The 18,577-nt window shown below is 43.2% G+C and overlaps 1 protein-coding gene across 1 annotated transcript in view; it reads left to right on the top strand.

Moving 5' to 3' along the window:
• CPS1 (carbamoyl-phosphate synthase 1) overlaps window positions 1-18,577 on the top strand; it is a 99,984-nt gene that overhangs the window by 45,179 nt on the left and 36,228 nt on the right. Inside the window, exons 21-24 of the mRNA XM_005441511.3 lie at window positions 2,115-2,233; window positions 12,532-12,673; window positions 14,538-14,603; window positions 15,173-15,236. Of these exons, the coding sequence (XP_005441568.2) occupies window positions 2,115-2,233; window positions 12,532-12,673; window positions 14,538-14,603; window positions 15,173-15,236 (391 nt within the window). The remainder of the gene's footprint in view (window positions 1-2,114; window positions 2,234-12,531; window positions 12,674-14,537; window positions 14,604-15,172; window positions 15,237-18,577) is intronic.

Below are 18,577 nucleotides of genomic sequence, written 5' to 3'. Positions count from 1 at the left end.
GTGTGGTGATTTAGAAACACCAACTGTCTGCAAACTCGTTTTTCTCTCCCAGTCTCCAGATTTATGCCACAGGGTGAAGATGGTTTATTTCTTCAGCCCCTTCTATGATTAAGGAGAGGAAGGCATTTGTGTGGTGGGGTTTTTTTGTTTGTTTGTGGGGTTTTTTGGTGTGTGTTTGTTTTTTTGTGGTTTTTTTTTTTTATTATTATTATTTTATTTTTTATTTCCCTTGAAGATCCCTAGGACTTTTAAATAAAGTGCCCTAAGCACAGATTAAGTGTATGGGGTCATGCTACCTGTGTGTGTATGTGTGGCTCAGAGACCATTGACTGACGGCTGGAGATCCTCAAGACAAGCAAGTCTGCCCATGTTTTGTGAAATAAATGGGCAGAAGAAAGACCTGCTGGTGTCTCCCATGCAGTGTGACATCACCCTCCAAGCACTAAGGAATCAGGATGGGAGGGACACCTTACCAGTTGCTTCATATCACTATTGTACCCAGAAATGTGTGAGAAGCACAGCCTTGTTATTGCTGGTGCTCAGGAACTGCTGTGATGGCCCCAGGCTTCTTTTCACAGGAAGAGCAGTGGCTGTTGGGTGCCAAGTGCTAGCTGAAGGTTCAGTGTGTGACTGGTTACTCTAAAAGAGGAAAATGTGCATTAGAGATTTGTACTGCTGCTTGTGAGCAAGCAGGATATTCAAATCAGCAGCTTATTACCTCTCAGGACAAGAGAATAATTGTGAGAGGGAGACCCAGGCAAGCTGCCTGGAAATCCTTTAGAAAAGGTAAAAGGTGGTGTTAGTGTTTTGCAGTGCCTGACGAGAGCTGTCACCCATTCCTTGTCCTGGACCCTGTCTCAGGGTGGTGCCTTCTTGGAGCACAGCACTGAGGTGACCTGCGCATTTCTTTCAGCTGGCATAAAATCTCCACGTCCCAGTGCTGAAGCATGCAGTGACAGTAGACTGTTGTGTGCACAGCTTGATAACTTGGAGGGATAATGCTGGGGTGCAGCAAGCTAAGCTCATTCCCGATTAATGCTAGAGTCTTCTTCAGCGGCATTGCTCTGGCTTTGTTCCAGGGATGCTGCCCTGCAAGAAAACAATTAAGCATGGTAACAAATTAATGAGCCTGATTACTTCAGCTTAGCAAAGCTACTGTGCTGGTATTATCATTATGGTTGATTATAGTTGTTCTGTCAGGAGAGTTGTAACTGTACACCACTGGTGAGACCCAGGAGATATCACTGATAGAAGATACATTTTTGGGGGGTCTCTAGCTTATTCCTCTGAGATCATATTTTTGTCAAACTACCATGTCTTGTAATCCATTGTTTTGTGAATTACATTATGAATACCTCTGTGGGGTTCCTTTTTACCCCATGGTTGCAAATAGTTTGCTTAAAAAAAAATAAAAATAGACCCAGCAAGAGAATGCAGGGGAATTTGAATCATCCTGACGTTAACTTGAGATACAGCAAGAGAAGCTAAAGTTATGCTGTAGCTGCAAAGTATCACCCAGGACTGGACTTTCCCTTGCTTCAGACGTCTTTTGAGGCCACGTGCTTTGATTCAGCCTTGTATTTCAAGGGTAAATCAAGATTTATGCTCCAGAGGAAAGAGTTCCTTCACAGCTGAGAATCTGGACCGTCCTGTTTAATGTTTGCAGCTAGGAGGGTAGGCAGTAGGTCCGAGATTTAGGCAACCTGAGTGATAAGAGGTGCAGATGGAGGAGCTGGCACTGCAGGCTGTGTGTGCCTCCCTCTAGTAAGCAAAGGCACATACTCAGTTGCTGTCGAGACTTGTTGCCGTTAGTTTACGTTTGGCCGCTGGCTCAGTAAAAAGCAAATTACCTCTCGCTTAAACAGAAGCCAGCTTTTAGTACCAAAGCATGTACAGAAGTAGCTGGTGCCTCCCTACACTGCTTGAGGGGCACATTTTCTGTTCCTGCAGGAGACAGGATCCTGGGATAGATGAACCTTTGATTTGTCCAGCTTAGCCTACAGTACTTTTTATGTCTTTATGCTATGTAGTTGCTGCTACCTATTTGCAGACTAAATCTGTATTTGTGAAGCAGGTATTCAAGGGGCTGTTTTGTGCTGTCCTCTTTTTGACAGGCCTTGGATAACGAAGTCCCTGTGGATGTTATTCACAAACTCACAGCCATTGATAAGTGGTTCCTGTACAAGATGCGCAGCATTGTGAACATGGAGAAGATCCTGAATGAGGTGAACAGGTAAGAAAAACCCCAACAGCCCTGTCCAAGGATACAACAGTCCTCCTGGTGATCCTTCTACTGGGAACATGTGGCCCTTAGCCCAGGTGCAGTAAGTGCTGAGAAGTTTATTTTAGTGCTTGGAGTAAGCAGTGTTGTCTTAAAACCCAGGTCACTGCCTCACCCAGACAGAGGAAATTTCTGAGAACACTTTTTTTTTTTTTTTTAAATAGTTTCTTTGAGTACTTAGGCATCTTGGCTGTTCTCAGGGGTTATGGAAGTTCTGGTTTATTTCAGAAAATCCCCACTGTATCTCTGAGGCTAAGGCTGAGAATGAAGATGGCCTGCAATGGGTAACAGCAGTCTGCACTCATGTACCTAGGACAGAGACAGCCTTCAAACACAGGACTTGTCCTGACTTACTACACTTGAGGGTCAAATACACCGCATTTTTTTCTGGCCTGGCCATTTGATTTTTAAGCTTTTTTGCCTTGCTGTGGTCATGCAGTATGTGTTGCTTTTGTACTGCACTTTCAAACATCTATAATTCCGGACATATTTAAATATAAATCTTCTTCTTTCTTCAAGAAAAATGACCATATAAAACTAAGCAGAAAAGATAGCAGTAAATTAAAGTCCTGGGCTGTATTTCAGTTCCAGCCTCTTGCTGACTTGAGCTTTCCCTTCATGGTTTACGAGGTTGGGAGAACCTCCTTGCTGAGTTATTGGCAGTATGTTGGCTGGCTTTTCTGCTTTGGGTACCCGTTGTGTTAGCCACATTTCACCGCATGATGGCACTGGGAGCGCACCGTAGCCAGTACATCACTAGGATGCTAGCTAGTTCATCTGTTGTTGATTTCTGCTGCTTTGACCAGCTGCAAGGTTTTAATTGAGCAGCTCTTGCTCTCCCTTGTCCCCTAGAACAAGCTGGATCTGGAGCTAAACAAAAATAAATACGGAGGGAGACGCTGAAGAGAAGGAGTAGCTTGATTATTTACAGAAATCTATTGTTTGGCTGCACAAGTTTTTGCCCTCTAACATCTGTGTCATGTTGTATTTGTCTCAAGTGCCTTAAATATATGTATCTGTGCAGCTCCTGAGGAAGAAAAACAATATATCCAGAATCAGTTTGATTTCCTTGCTGTTGGAGTTGCATGCTCTGAAGGATGCACTTGGGACCCCAGAGGTTGGTCCCATTCTCAGCTGGTATAAATCCAGCATCAATCCACAGAGGCTAATCATGCTGAACTGTCCTGTATCACTGAGGTGCCTTTCCCTTTCTCTGAGGTCAGGTGCAGGTGATACTACTACTGGTAATGTGATCAGTAGCTGGTACCGTCCCACATAGTTTTTCATCTTTCTAATGACTAGGCAGCAGACTCTGTAGGTGGCCTGCTACAGAAAGCCCGTTTGCAGTATCCAACCCTGCATTTGTGTCATACACAACCAGTGACTGTTGTGTCCCTTGTAAGTGGATTCATGCGACTCAGATTGCTGGTGGTATAAATTAACGTGGTCTCATTCACATATCAGTGCAGATTTTCACTCCCCTATCCTTATTCAGACCTTCCCAAGGAAACTGTTTTACCTCACAACCTGCGTTGGAAGGAGGGGATGGACTGTCCGGCTGTGTTATGTTGAATGCATGTTGGCGCAAACACAAAGAGCTAAGGAAAAAAAAACTTCTGACCTGAACTAAGAGACTAGTCCAGTGAGCCATGTCAGGAAACACATCTCTGTGATAGCTGAGGGAAAGCTAATTGAGTGATGCAAATGAGACTTGGCACACATGTGCTCTTCTTGCAGCCAGCTGTTTCCAGTCCCTGGCATGCCTGGTATGAGTTTTACCTGTGCTACAGGATTATTTCCAATTGAAAAGAATGAGCTGTGACGCTGTCATTGCTTTAAATGTTTCTGTTGTTGAAACGCAGCTACCAGAACCAGAAGCAGTTGCCCTGTTCCCAGGCAGTGCTGCTGGTTACAAGCTCGCTTGCTCTGTTCAGTCAAATCCAGCTCTTCCTTTCTGCCCTGGATTGGTTTGGGGGTCCTTTGCAGTGAGGTTTTGCATGCAGTTGGAGTAGCATCTCTGCCAAGAGCCTTGATTTGGGTCCTGCAGAGCTGTTGTAGAGACTGGTAACAAGGAGATGGTCTCTGCCAAGAGGAAATTTAGAGCTAGAGCAAGTGGATATGACAGAGATGGGGAAGAGGAGGGTCAGAGGCAGGTGGAGGCTTTTGTGAGCAGTTCAGCAAGCAGCATTCACACACTGCCTTGCATCCTCACCATGTGGAGCAATTCAGAGTTGAGAAGAAGGCCTCACCAATTTACGCAGGGAATCTGTTTCCCTATGTGAAAGGTTGTATGGGATAATGTTATGGGGAAAAAAAATCTTTCTAACCTATAAGTGTTTGTCCATTCTCAGTGGTGTATAGGCAAGGAAAGGCCAGCAATTTGCAGAGACAGCAGAGACTGGGAAGGGTGCCCTCTGCCCCTTTTATGTTTGCCCCAGTGAACTTATTTCCCAAGAAAATTGGACCTGCTGCTGGTGAGACTGTATAGCTTTTGTCATGCACCAATGTTTCCATTTGACTCTGCCTCTGGGCCTTCTAAGATGGAGAAACCGTTGTTTCAGGTTAGGTGATTTGGCTGCAGGAAAGCGAATGGCCTGAGTTGAATTGGGAAAAGAAAGCCATATTGAGAGTATGTGCAAGAATATCCAGTAATATCACACATGTCAAACATGTGCCTCTCCTGTCTCTCTTGTGACCTACATATTTTTATTTTAAGGGGAAAATTACATTGTGCTTTTTTGTTGGTTTTTGACTGATTACCTTCATACTTTCTGTAATGTATTTAACTATAACCTTCCCACCATGCACACACACGCAAACAAAACACATACAGAAGGAGCAAGCACCATCCCATGCTGTCAGTCCATGAACAGGTGATGGTGTATGAAGCAGTGGCAGTGCAACAGGATGTGCTGTTATCAGGAAATTCTTTCCCTAGATTTGGCCTCACCTGTCCCATAAAAGTGGAAGAGAAGAGCCCTGGAGTGACCCCACTGGCTGTTCATCAGACTGACAGCTTGTGAAGGAGATGGAAATTTGAACAGACCATGTCTAGCGGTCTGAGGCAGAGAGGAGTGAGATGTGACTTTAAAGCCACGATTACGGGACCCAGTCCAGAGTGAGTCAGATTTGCAGTAGGGTCCAGTAACACCATCATCCCCAAGAGCACAGCCAAAGCCCAGTCTCGGAAGTAAGATCTGGGATGTGTTCCACTCAAAACACTGGTGTCCTGGGTGCAAGGCAAAGCCTCTTCTGGTATTTGCTTCTATTCTTTGACTGTCTGCAATGGGGATTTGCTTGTGCATGGTCATGTTTATTTTTATCTGGTTTTGTGATCCCTGAAAACTGTGGCTATATGCAAGGAGAATGTATGATAAATACCACTAAAACAAGTAAAGAGGTAGGCAGCTGTAGTGAAATCATCACTTATGCGCAAGTGATGCGGGGACAAAAGCCTTGTTGAAAATCAGTAGGACTTGTGCTCCTAAGTCACTTGGGCATCTCTGTAGAAATTGGACCTGCAAGTGATTGTATTTGCCATTACTTGGGAGCTCATTAGGATGGGGGAAAAGGAGAGGTAATGGGGTCAAGTTCACTGCTGGGGAAAATCTGAGTAAGACCCAGGGAAGATTGGCCATCTTGCAACAGACAGAAGTGTGAGTATATTGCCCAAAAAGGAACACTTCAATATTGATAAAAGGCTGTAAAGTCGAATTCAAGTGAGAAAAGAGGAGAATGATAAACCCCAATTTTGCAGTTGAGGAGCAAAGTGTAGAGATGGTAAACTTGCCTGAAGTCTCAAAAACAGTCTCGCAGAGCAGTGACCTGAACTCTGCTTTCTTAAACCTCAACTTTTAAAATTAACCTTAATGAAAATAGCAGATTTTCCTTTTGGTGGATACCCAACTAGCCAGCCTACTAGCAGCGGGCAATGATGGCATCAATCACATTTTGATAGCTATATACTTTGGAGCTTTGTTTTGGAGGAGAACGTGTCCTTGCTCTGTGGACATTGAGTGAAAACACCTCCTGGCATGTGGTTTGCTTGAAAGGGGTAAGAGCAGTCCTAAGTATCATTCTTGTCGTTCCTAAAGAGATATAGGTTAATAGAGGGGAAAGCAGAAAAAAGTGGGAAGGCGCAGACCCACCTCAGCCCAGCATTTGTTGCCAGGTGCTGTGCTTAGTGGCCCATGGAAGAAATTGTTTATTGGAAATTCCTTTTTGAAGCTCATGTCCTTGGGTCTGTGAATGGTGTGCTTTGAAAGCTGCTTGCTGGAAGCATGACTGGATTTTGAAACATGGTTGTGGTGGAGTAGCCCAGAAATACAGGTGCTGGAATTAAAACCCAGTTCCAGCAGGTGACCTGGGAAACAATGCAGGGAGGAAAGATCAGACAGACCATCAATAACCTGTGCTCTTTCACAGTTGCTCTTGCACACCCGCTCTTCTCAAAAGCAGTGTTTCCGCTGACTTGCGTGCTTTTCAGACAGGTCAGAGAGCATAAGTCAGATCTTGTGTGGGTATAAAGCAGAGCAGGTCTAGTGACACTAAATGAGGCTGCATTGATTTATACTGTTTGAGAAGCTGTCACCGACATATTTGTAGTACTCACTTTTGACTAACTGGGGAGGTTACTTTTGTCATCTTTGTGAACTGTGGGGCAGGGAAGACTCGGGAACAAGTTAGGAGTTCAGTGCATGAGAGGAATATGATATAAGCAGCTATTCAGCACTGCTGTTTGTGCTTTGCGTGGATCTGACATACGATGCTATTTGTCTTACAGAGCCACCAGTAATAAGCTCATGGATGCATTTTCTTTCAAAGCATCTGTACGATTGTAAAAACAATATGCATTTTTTTCCTAGATACAGAGGATACACAGACATTGCCCCTTAAAAACCATCGAGGAATCTCTGTAGCTGGTGTATGCGCTACCAGAAGCAGGGGGGTCTGTGCCATGGTATCCCAGCAAAGACAGGAAAGCTGTCTTCTAAGAAAATATGCTTTGAGGAAGCATCTATGACTCATTTTTTGTCTGTGTTTTGGTGTGAGCTGCTGCTTCAGTGTGTCACTTCATCCTAGGTGTGAGTCATTTAGATCTTAGGGCACAGCGTGGGGTTCATGTTACTTAAATCAAGATGTCCACAATGAGATTTATTAGCCCAGGGACCTGAATGTTGAAGATGCAGAGTGCTGGAATGATGGTTGTTGAGTGAACGAGATTTGTTGGTTTACAGCTTCTGTTTCCCTAAACACTCCTTTGACAGCTTTTTGTCAGTCATCACATGAGTTTCTCAGGAGTGGAAAAATGGTAACAATCTGTCTCCTTGAAAAGAGAAGCAGGGAGGGAATTTATACCCCAATCTCATTATTTTAATTGTAGCATGTTCAAAATCTTGTAAAACAATAGGAGCATCAAGGAAGCCTTGGAGTAGAGCAGGACAATGAGGAAAAGAGGAAGAATATGTCTTTGTACATAATCCAGCCTAAAATCAAGTAAGCTTTTGAAACCCTCCAGGTCTATGAGTACTGAGAAGGGATGAGCTCTCTTAGAACTGGGCATTAGGCTTATCGGTCCCAGTGCCTCTTGCTTTTGGTCCACTTTGCTTGCCATAGCGAAACTGTAGTCTGGGCTTAAATCCACCCCTTCCAGATTTAGGAGGAGCTGAGTTCAAGACTGATGGGCTGAGACTGAATGTGCTCATCTTTGCAGCTCCTATGTGCATGTCCAAGCCACATGAATAGCTACTGAGGTACACCAGAGGTGACCTACAGGGGTGAGCCTGTGGGCTTACAGGGCAGAAGTTAAATGAAGACTCAGTATCTTGTCCCAAATGCTCCCAGCCACAGCTTTGGCCCTCAGTTCACAAAATATTCCTGATCTTTTTGATCAAGACCCATTAACATGTCCCTAAGTTGTATGTGGATGGGCATAAACTTGACAACATACCTAAAATGAAGCAGAGCCTGATTTGGGAGACAAGAAAAAGAGTGCTTCTTCCCATATTGAGCTGGGACTTTCTACTGGCATGTTTATTTAGCGTTACTCCTAAACTGGTGGATCAGATGAAAGCCAGTCAAGTGGAAGAGAGGGCCGTGCTGAAGTGAGCAGGCTCTCCTGATAATTGCAATGCTGCTAGCGTTCCTCCAGTCAGTTAATAGATTTCCCCAGGTCCTCTGTGCCAGGTTAAAATTTCCTCATTAAGGGGAATTTATTCCATTTCCTTTTATCATTTATTATTGAAGAAGTGAGTGGATGGAGTTCCAAAGATGACAGGGTGGAATTTTAAACAAAAAGCAACAACAAATCAACACTGGAAGCTGAAACAGAGGCACAAGCAAGGTTTAGGAAAGGCTTGTATTGTTTATGAACTGCAAAATGTGCAGGGAACTTTAGTTTTCCAAGGAAGTGAACAGCCACTTAATGATCATGACAGTGTGCAAAAGTCTAATCATCTGGCTTTGAAGCTCTAAAACTTCTGCCATTTTGCAAAGGTGAAGGTTAAGGAAAAGGAGCATTATAGAAGTCTGGAATCATGGCCACTTCATCTTCCCTTGGTTTTGAATTGATTATAAACCAGTGAGGGAGTTTAATCTTTGGAAGACTTTTTGCTCTGTGTTTGAAAAGTAAGCAATGCTCCAGGGGAAAGCGGGAGGCAGTGATGTAGGACTGGGTCATGTGGTTGGGAATAGCCAGAACTGAGAATTTTTTTCTTCTCTTTTTAGTGCTGGATTTCTGGCGAGCTCTTGGAAGATTATTTGCACTCAAGTGTTCAAAGGGATCAGTCTGATTCTGCGTTGCTAGCTTTAGTGTCTCCAGCAAGTCTAAAGGGCTGTCTTTGAGCAAAGGCGGTGGGAATGCTGGATCTTAAAAGCCGTCACCCTTTAACCTCTTCGTGCCTCAGTTTAGCTATCTGTAAGATAAGCGTCACCCTACCATGCTGTTTGATTCTTTCTTTATATTATTTCCATGAAAGTTGAGACATGGATGCTAAAAATTACACTTAGTAGTAAATGGAAATTATTCAGGTGTGAAGATCTATGTCCTGTACATGCAGCGGCAGCCTGATTTCCATACCAGTGCTGAGGACTTGAAGTCTTACTTTGCCTGCCCCTTCTTCTGGTTGTGCCTCCAAATCCCTGGAGCTGCCTCAGAGGCTTTTGGCAATTTCTTGTCTCGCGACATTTTCTGGTTTCAAGTGCTTTGAAAGCAGCACTTCTGGGTGTTTGACTGTTGCCAATTTTCTGTTACAATATTAAATAGCAAAATGGTTAGATCCCCAGGGTTGGGTTGTCAGTTCTAACTTCTCCTGCTTCATGGTGAGCTGAGTGCATTTCCTCCATGTTATGCTGCTTCCACAGCAGAGAGAAATGAGAAAACCCTTCCTGTCTCAGTGCTGCTTGAATAGAAGTTCCCACCACATCTTTCTTATTAGCCACATTGAAAACTACATCTCTTATCTTTTCTTTATCATGCGTTGGGAGTAGCAGAGGAAAAATTGCACCGTTTCATTTCCCCTTTAGGTACTCAGCTTTCTCTTGCACACTGGTTGTCCAGTACAAAACTGGTTACCTTTTTGCATGGATTAGTAAGTGTCCTAACCTAATTTAAGCTGCTAGCCCAAGGCAAATGAATCATGTCTCCAAATAATCACTGCTTCTATTCTACCCACCCTGCTGGGGGGGGGCGTGGTGTTGGAAATGACAATGAATGATACTGTTATAATAAGATACAAAAAACTCTACTGAAACAAGCTGCAAATGAAGGCAATTTTCTTTCCCTGTCAGTAATCAAATGACAGCTAGCTGTGTGTGTTTCTGAGGCAGAAGGGAGGGAGAGCAAGGGAGTAAACTGCGCTGAAACAGGCTCATTTTCTTGGGGTCATCAGGTCTGCTCACTTGTACTTAAGAAATGCTGAAATCTAGGAGAGAAATCTAATGTGGCTGTGTTCTTCTTAATAGCTGGCATGGCTAGCATCTGTTTTGCCAGGGAATTGGCAGATTTTGCTTTGTTTCCTCCGGTAAAACACCCATCCATGCCTTCAGTTCTGGCATTCATGGTTTATGCAAGAGGTCCTGCTTCTGAGTTGCTATCAGCAAGCAGAAAGGGTTGAGGAGAAGCAGAGGAGTTTTGTGGTGGAGGCGTTGGTGCTTGGGAACCGCAGGGTTTAACATACTGCAGTGCTGCAAAATAGGGAAGTCTTGCTGCACCCAGAACTAAATCCAAAACCGGGGAGGCTCAACCTGCTGGATTAGGCAGAACTGTCTCCTTCTGACCCTAGCAAAGAGCAGGATCTGCTGGAGTAAGAAGGGTGATGTGGTGGAGGTTTGTGGAGATGAAGGGTGGACTCCTGCCTGGAGTCCCTGAGGGCAGAGCAGGCTGGCTGTGGGAGCCGGGCTGGGACACAGAGCACCGGACAGCAGTTGCAGTGTTTCCCTTCTGCAAATCCTCGCTAGCTGGCTGCTATGCTATTGTAGGCAGGTGGAGCACTCTGTTCTCATATTGCAGAGGAAGGAGACGGGGCATTGAGGAATACATAGAGGAAAACCCATCTACCCAGGGATCTGAACCCAAAAGTTTCTGGTCCCCAGTTCTGCTCTCAGAACAGCTGGTTTGGCACTTGTGTGACTCTCACCTGTTTTACGCTAGCCTGACTTCACAGAGGGCAGCAGAGCTGCTTTGTGCCTAAGCCAGGGCGGAAAATCCAACCCAATGACTCTCTTTCATGCTTCAGCTTCCTGACACATTCCAATAAAGTGGCCTTACCCCTCTCCTCACACTCAAATAACATAATGCTATTTATTTAAAAATACCATCAAGCAAAGGACATCATTCAAAAGCTCTGATTTAGGAAAATTGCTTGTTTGTTAATCATTTCCTTTTTCCTGATTCAGAGCTTGCTTGCTCATAAAATATTGATTTATTGGGCAGGCAAGGATGCTCTTGGCAATGAAGATGAAAAGCAGAAGTGCTGATAAAAATACATAGGCCTTTATATGTTTTTGCAAAAGCTAAGCTTAGGAAAGGTAGCTTAGAAACAGAGACAGGCAGAAACTATAAGGGCTATAGGTGGAGTCAAAAGAAACTGGAACAAAGATAATGTGGGACAGAAGAAAGTAGAGGGAATAAAGGAGGAATGGAGAAGATTTAAAAAATCAAAAGCAAAATGGGCAAGAAAACTGCTGATCTTCAGAGATGGCTGGGTAAAGAAATGCATTTGAAATAAACAGCAAAAACTAGGAGTACTGAAAAGCAAAACCAGGAGAACAAGAACACAGGGAAGCATTGACAGACCCTAACTGCAAATATGAAATCAAAAACGGTGCCTTTGCTTTACCCTGTCTATCCCCGCCCCCTCATTTTCATAATGCAAGAAGTAGCACAAATTATAGGGAAAAAAGTATACTTTATACTTGAGACTGTCAGAAGGAAAAAAACTACCTTGCCTATGAGCATCTAAAGGTCATGTCTGCTATGTACCTCTGAGGTCAGATGCTTTTTCAAAAGACTGGCCATTTTTGAAGGTAGACAGAGTATCCTTGTCAACAGAAAGAAGGGCTTGTCTGGGACAAATTGTGGTGTTTTGAGGCAAGTTTTTCCCCAGTTCAGCAGGGTCAGGGGACAGTTATGCCTCTGAATGTCTTGTCCCAGAGCTTCAGGAATTTCATGCCTTTGTGTGGAGTGGGGCAGCTGCAATGAGAGGCAGGAGATGTGAGTACATACATAATTATTGATCCAGCCCAGTCTGGTGAGGAATACATTTTGAAATTTAGACTGGGAGGAAGTATGTAAGGGAGAGACTGAGTTAAAGCTTGGACATGGAGGTGTCGGAATACTGAACCCAAGAAAGGAGTCACTTCAGGTCCTCTGTGGAGGCTGTAGTGGTAAACAACCATACAGTTGTTGTGGCTACAGTGACCTTATACTAGCGTGGTGGAGAATGCTGCCTGGGAATTGATGGACCTTATCATGAGTCACTCAGTCCTATCTCAAAAATGTAAGGAAAGAAAGTGTTTCACATCTTAGCATCAAGCAGTCTGCCTTTAGACTTGACTTATAGGTGTTTGTGTGGGGCATCCAGTACAATAAAGATCTTTTGTGTGTGAGGACTGCATAGCTTAGCTATGTCTTAGCTTAGTCTTCTTCCTTTTCTTGCCTTCATGTGCAGTATGGAAGACACAAGCACTGGTGTGCCTTCTGAGTATTCCTTAAAGCTTCATGCAGATGTGTTTTTTGTATTTAATCCTAGTGAAACAGTTCCAGAAGAGACACTGAGGAGAGCCAAACAGATTGGGTTCTCCGACAAACAGATTGGGAAGTGCCTGAAGCTGACTGAAGTCCAGTGCCGTCAGCTGAGACTGAGGAAGAATATCGTACCCTGGGTGAAACAGGTATGTGAGAAACCTCGTTGCTCATGGTGGGGGCTTCCGAGAGTGCAAGGAGCAGGAGACTTCCATGTCTTTGGAAACAGCTGAGGTAAACAAAGTGGAACGTCTGGCTCTGTTAACATAACTCCATGGGAGTTCTGACACTGACATTAGAGGAGAACAAATTTCACCCATGTAGCTGTTACTTCTGCACTGCAGGCTTCCATGTAATGACATGAATATCCCCAAAGCAAGACTCAGAATATTCTTGTTCCTATTCTGTGTGGCTGAGGGAGAAACACAGCTATCTGGCTTCAGGAAAAGGCAGAGAATGCTGGCCCACTGTGGTGTGTCTATGAAAAGTGTAATATGTCTTTTCTCTTGGTAGTAACTTTTTACGGGCTAATACTTTATTTGAAGTATGCTATTGTTATGGGTTCATTTGCTATTCATTGTGATAGCAGGAGCATAATGAGCTCATCTAGTATTCATGGCAGTGTCACTAGTGCTTTGCTAGGTGTTCTGCTGCTGCATTTAAGGTATGTTGGTATTAAACTGCCACCAGCTGGTTTTTTTGCCCTTAAAGGGGGGGGGGGGGGGGGAGGGGGAAACAACCAACCCAAGCTACTGAATGTTTCTGAAAGAGCCCATCTGTATCCTCAGGCCCAATTCCAGGTGCCAAATCTCCGTCTGTTCCCCAGCTGCTGTTTTCCTTCTATGTCCTCACCTGGCCCACAGAAATGTGCCTGGTCTTGCACTGTGTTCTTTCAGCTGCATATGGCACTGCAGTGCCAGATTGATTTGTGTGCCAAGGTACCCTTAATAAGGTCATTCTACTTACGCCTGCATTTGTGGCTTCAAAGCATATGTTTCTTCTTGAGCCATGAAGTGTAAGTCACAGTATTAGCAACAGTAATGAGCAGCAGACGCTTACATAGTGCTAATGACGTAAGGTGACATTCTTCGTTATTCACAAGGATTTGGACATCCAGTGGGGATTCCCGAAAATACTTGAAGAAAGGACAGATTTTTAAATGGCATAGCATGTAAAACTTCATGTCAGAACTGCTTTAATATTGTTCCCTGGTCAGTAGAATACACAGAATGTGTAGGAAATGTTTCAGCTGTTCATTCAGGGAACTTCAGCAATTGCTGGTGACCTAGAAGGACTAGTTACCATGTATGACATGCAATAAGTAGTTGACACAAATAGTTTGTGAACGGCCTAGTAGGCAAATTATTCTTCTTGGCTCTCTGGTGACTAGTTACATAAGAAATTGTTGAAAACTACATATAGGGGGTGGTTGAAAATCACTCTTGCTTTGTATACCATTTAATTATCAAAGCATGAGTTATATTGTAACATAAATATGTAGTACTTACACTATTGGCTGCTACTTGGCATGACCTCAAAGCGGTATTCTGTGCATGTTTGTATTCAGTGTGGGAGGAAGATGGGGTCAAGAGTATAGTGTGAAGATCCCAGAGAGCGCAGCTAAAGAAGACAGGAGACCTGGCGGAATGGAGATCTGTGTAACTAATTCTGCCAAACTAATTGAAGAATGAGGGCCTCTGCAAGAAGGGATGAATGGGGAAAGTTCCTGGGCTGTAAAGGTGTTTGACCAAAGAGGTGTAGGCTAAAACTGTAACTTAGAAAGGGATGGTACACTGTCCCACTGAGTGAACTGTAAGGCCTGGGGGGAAGGCCAGGCACGTGCTGTGTTGCCAGTTCACATCACCTCCTTTTGAGGAAAGACATGATGGGAAATAATAGGACAGAAATATAGGTAGAAAAGGAAAGAGGGAAAAGAAAACCCCCCAAACACCTGCATCTAATAAAGATCTAGCACTGGCCAAGTCACAATGCCTCCTCTTCTTCCCTGTACAGATTGACACGCTGGCAGCAGAATACCCAGCAGTAACTAATTACCTATACATCACGTACAACGGGCAGGTAGGCACATTTGGAAACAACAGTCTCATTGCTGTCTGATTTGATCTCTTTCCCCTGTGCTGCATTATTTCTGGAGATCTTGCAGACGTCTCAGTCTCTAGCAATTATTTTGGATAGTGTTACATGTAATCCCCTTACAGCAGGCCTGGAACTTTTTCTTGCTGAAATACTGATCCAATGCACTTAGTGCTAATGCCCCTGTGCTGTTATGATCCTGTCCTATGTCACCTGTACTTGCACCCTCTGTGCACAGGTCAAGTGCTGGGAATGCAGAACTCATGCCTTACTCATCTCATCCTAGCATTTATTTTCACGTGAAACTTAGCAGCTCCTTAGGCTGCTTGAATAGCCAAATCAGAGATGCTGTGTCTCCTTTGGTTTGGGTGCAGCACTGCTAATTCTAGTAGAGTTGCACTTGATTTACACTGCAATAAACGAAATCAGACTTGAGCCCTGAAGGATGAGGCTGTTGGATATGGGCTGAGCACCAGAAACTGTTTATTCTGAAAAGCATGGAGTTAGGTGCTGTGGAGTGCAGATCCTAATGACTTTTCTCCCTCCCTTCTCAGGAACATGATGTAAAATTTGATGACTGTGGAGTGATGGTGTTGGGCTGTGGACCGTATCACATCGGTAAATCTTTCTTACAACTCCCCTGTTCTCCTTGCACCCTTGAGCCTTCTTTGGATATTCTTGTGGTTCATTTGTTCACCTTCTCATATGGTGACAAAACCCTCCAGAGCACAGTGCACAGGACATCAATTCCTAACACAAGATTTGCCTTTTACACTTCCTTGGAGACTTCATTTCACGCCCTGGAAAAAACAGGAGAACTTTATTACTTTTCACTTTTCACTTAGTTGTGATTTCCACAAAGTTTTAGGGAATTTTTAAAAATCTTACTTTTTGCATATTTTAAGGTCTTGAGAACCTGATACCTTGTATAGAAGTTTGTTGCTCCCACACCTATCTTATATGTTTACTGCCAGCTTATGACTGTGTTGTTATATACAATGTACTTTATACGTTTTATTGCAGTAGGTATAGGTGACTATGAAAATATTTTGGTATCTTCAGCTGCTTTTGTATAAGCAATTCTCTGTATGCTGTTTTTTCAGCTGACTCAGATGATTATGCAGTGCAAGAGTTTCCTCATGTCTATGAGGAATGGGTAGACAGACTGCTAAATTCTGTATATGATGACTTTCACTTTTTCTTTTCATGGATCCTTCCAAATAGCTTGCAATTATTCCCAAGGAAAAAAATTGCTTGTTATTCAGAAATATTTTTGCTCTGCATCTCACAAGTAGTGGTGACGGGTTTTGAAAGCTGAGATTTAAAACTGCATCCATTTGTTGTGCTTGGATGGATAGGTCACGTGCTACACTCCTGTTGCTGTTTGTCTTTTTGAACTCAGTTTCCAGTATGAATATTAGGATGAGTGAAATCAGGAGGAACACTCCATGATTATGCTTATTTTTTGCGAATGCTTCTGCCAGTCAACATGCTTTGTAATGTGGTTACAAAAATGAACATAAAAAGGATGGCAGTGTTGTTTAATAATTTGATTGAATGTATGTGAATACATTTTACACTGTTCATCCAAAACTCCTGATTGCTTAGATTAGCCGTATAGGTTTGATATTAGTCTTACCTGTTCTGTAGCTTTGATTAGATCAAGACAACCTCTGGAAGAGGTTGCAACTAAATAGAAGCTGCTAAAAGAAACCGTTACTTGCAACTCTAAAAGATTTTTTTTCTAGGTGCAATAGACTGGTTGATAATTTTTTCTTTTGTTATCCTTGGAAGGCAAGTAACGAGTGTTCTTTTCCTCTGTGCTTTTAGAATTGTAATCATAATACAGTAGGATCAACTTGGTGTTCCCTGTGGATTTACATTTACAAAACATGAACAGGTCAGAAAGGGCTAAAAGATTTAGATTTGGATAGAATTTAAACATGTGACGCTACTTTTTTAAAAAACAAGATTCTCATTTCCTTTGTGAAAACTGAGGTTTAGATTAAAAAAAGACCCCACCTTTGAATTTTATTTGAAAATATTTTGAAATATATTACAGGAAAATCTTGAATATGTTGACACTTTTGAGAAGAAATTAAATTATTTGGGGGAAGTGTGAGGTCATTTCAAAAGTCAGGCTATATTCTGTATTTAAAAAGAAAAATATCCAAAGAGAAGAGTCTCGTTTTGAAGTTTTCTTGTTATTGTGAACTAGTATGTACCGATTCACATCACAGTTCTATTTGGCAGCTGCACACTCTTGAACTTCAGAGCTTGCTTTGACGCACCTTGCATGCACACGTAAAGGCTCGCTGAGGGCCTGAGGTGTAGTGTGTGACCTGTGCTCTGTGGGGGTATTGCTCAGATATTCAAGGTGGCGGTTGTTCTTCGCTTGCTGCTAGGAGCGTATCTCCTATCCTGGCAGGGGGCTTTGTTTGTGTGAAAGTCGGCCCTGAAAGCAGTATAAATAAGCTATCCCACCAACTGTGTGGACCAACGGAATGCTCTGTGAATTTTAAGGTGTGCACGTAGATTTAACGTGATTGAAACCTGAAAGTGAGTTCAAAAACATGACTGTATTAAGGTATTAATTATCTTCTGAGGAGCAGTGTCTGGTTATCTTACAAAAGCCATTACTAGTATTACTAATCATTTGCTGTCTTGCCTTTTCCCACTGTTTGGACATGGCTGTTACTGGAAGTGGCTTGAATATACTTACAAGTGGTCAGGTTGTATCTAAAGCAGCCAGATGGGGACTCCAGGTGACCACTGTGTCCCGAGGCTGAGGTTTTGTATTGTGTAAGAATATCTGAATAACAGAAGTGGAATACAAAAAGTGAACGGACATCTGGTGATTCTTCTGGGAAACATCCAGTTTAAGATTTGATTTCCCTCTCTTTTCTGTGGGGTTTTAGCTGAGGCCTAGGCATGTTTTGAGGTTCCTGTTTGACAGAAGTAGAGAAATAAATTGTGTGCCTGTCAGTGAGTAACCTGTGACAGCCATCTGTTTGTGACTAGGTGGTGGAGGCAGCAATTAAGTATAGCCTGAATTTCCAATGTATCTTGTCACACAATTATATACAAAAATAATGATATCAGTGGTTAATTATCATGTAATGACTGTGAATGCATCATGATGAGGCCAAGGTTTTCTTGTAGACTGTAAGCATGACCATTTAATGATGGTTTTTAATCTGCATAATTCTCTGTTTATGGTACCCCACTTAGATGTTTGAGCATAAAAAATTATAGGACAGTAGCTGTTAGCGCGGGTCTGGACTCCAGCATCACCCGAAGCCTGCAGTGTTACCCAAGTCCCAAATCTTGTAGGTTGCCCAACGCTGAGCATCAAGTCCTGGTGCTCACTGAGGCACCAAGTGACTTCCTCCGTGCCTCTTTCCTTTAGAGGTGGCCCCAGTGCTTACTCAGGGTTCAGGACGTTAGGATGTGCTTGCATCACAGTGCTGCCATAGTCACTGTGGCCTTTAAACTGAGGTAAAAGCATCACAGCGTGGCTCTAAAAGTGTTGTTCTACCTATTTGCCTTATCTGGAGTCAATGCACAGGAAAGTCAAACCCACAGAGCTGTAATTTTTCTGTTGTTAGGTTAGCCATACTCTGCTCTTCCGGAAAGTAAAATACCACTTCAGTCTTCTGTATTTTAAACCCATCTGTACAAATGCTTCATGTTTCCTGGAGTAAACAATGCTGTCTTATAATAATGGGCACTCAATTTGGTCACCTGTAAGCTTCTGTCTCTTAAGTTTATCTCAAAGCATGTTGGTTGGCAGGCAGTAGTAACTGGATGGGCAGCAAGAGCAGACACGAGTGTTTATGAGTGCAGGATGACAGACGTGTTACGGAGGCCTGTCACTCCTGAGCAGCTGAGCCAACTTACCTGTTGTGCTTGGAGGCTTACGTTTGTGGATGATTAGTTTCCGTGGGAGGACAATTAGA

This window comes from Falco cherrug, chromosome 8 (genome assembly GCF_023634085.1).
Source record: "Falco cherrug isolate bFalChe1 chromosome 8, bFalChe1.pri, whole genome shotgun sequence".
In the NCBI taxonomy this organism is placed as follows: domain Eukaryota; kingdom Metazoa; phylum Chordata; class Aves; order Falconiformes; family Falconidae; genus Falco; species Falco cherrug.
Note: the sequence above shows the minus strand (reverse complement) of the source record. Positions and strands in the feature narration are given on the sequence as shown.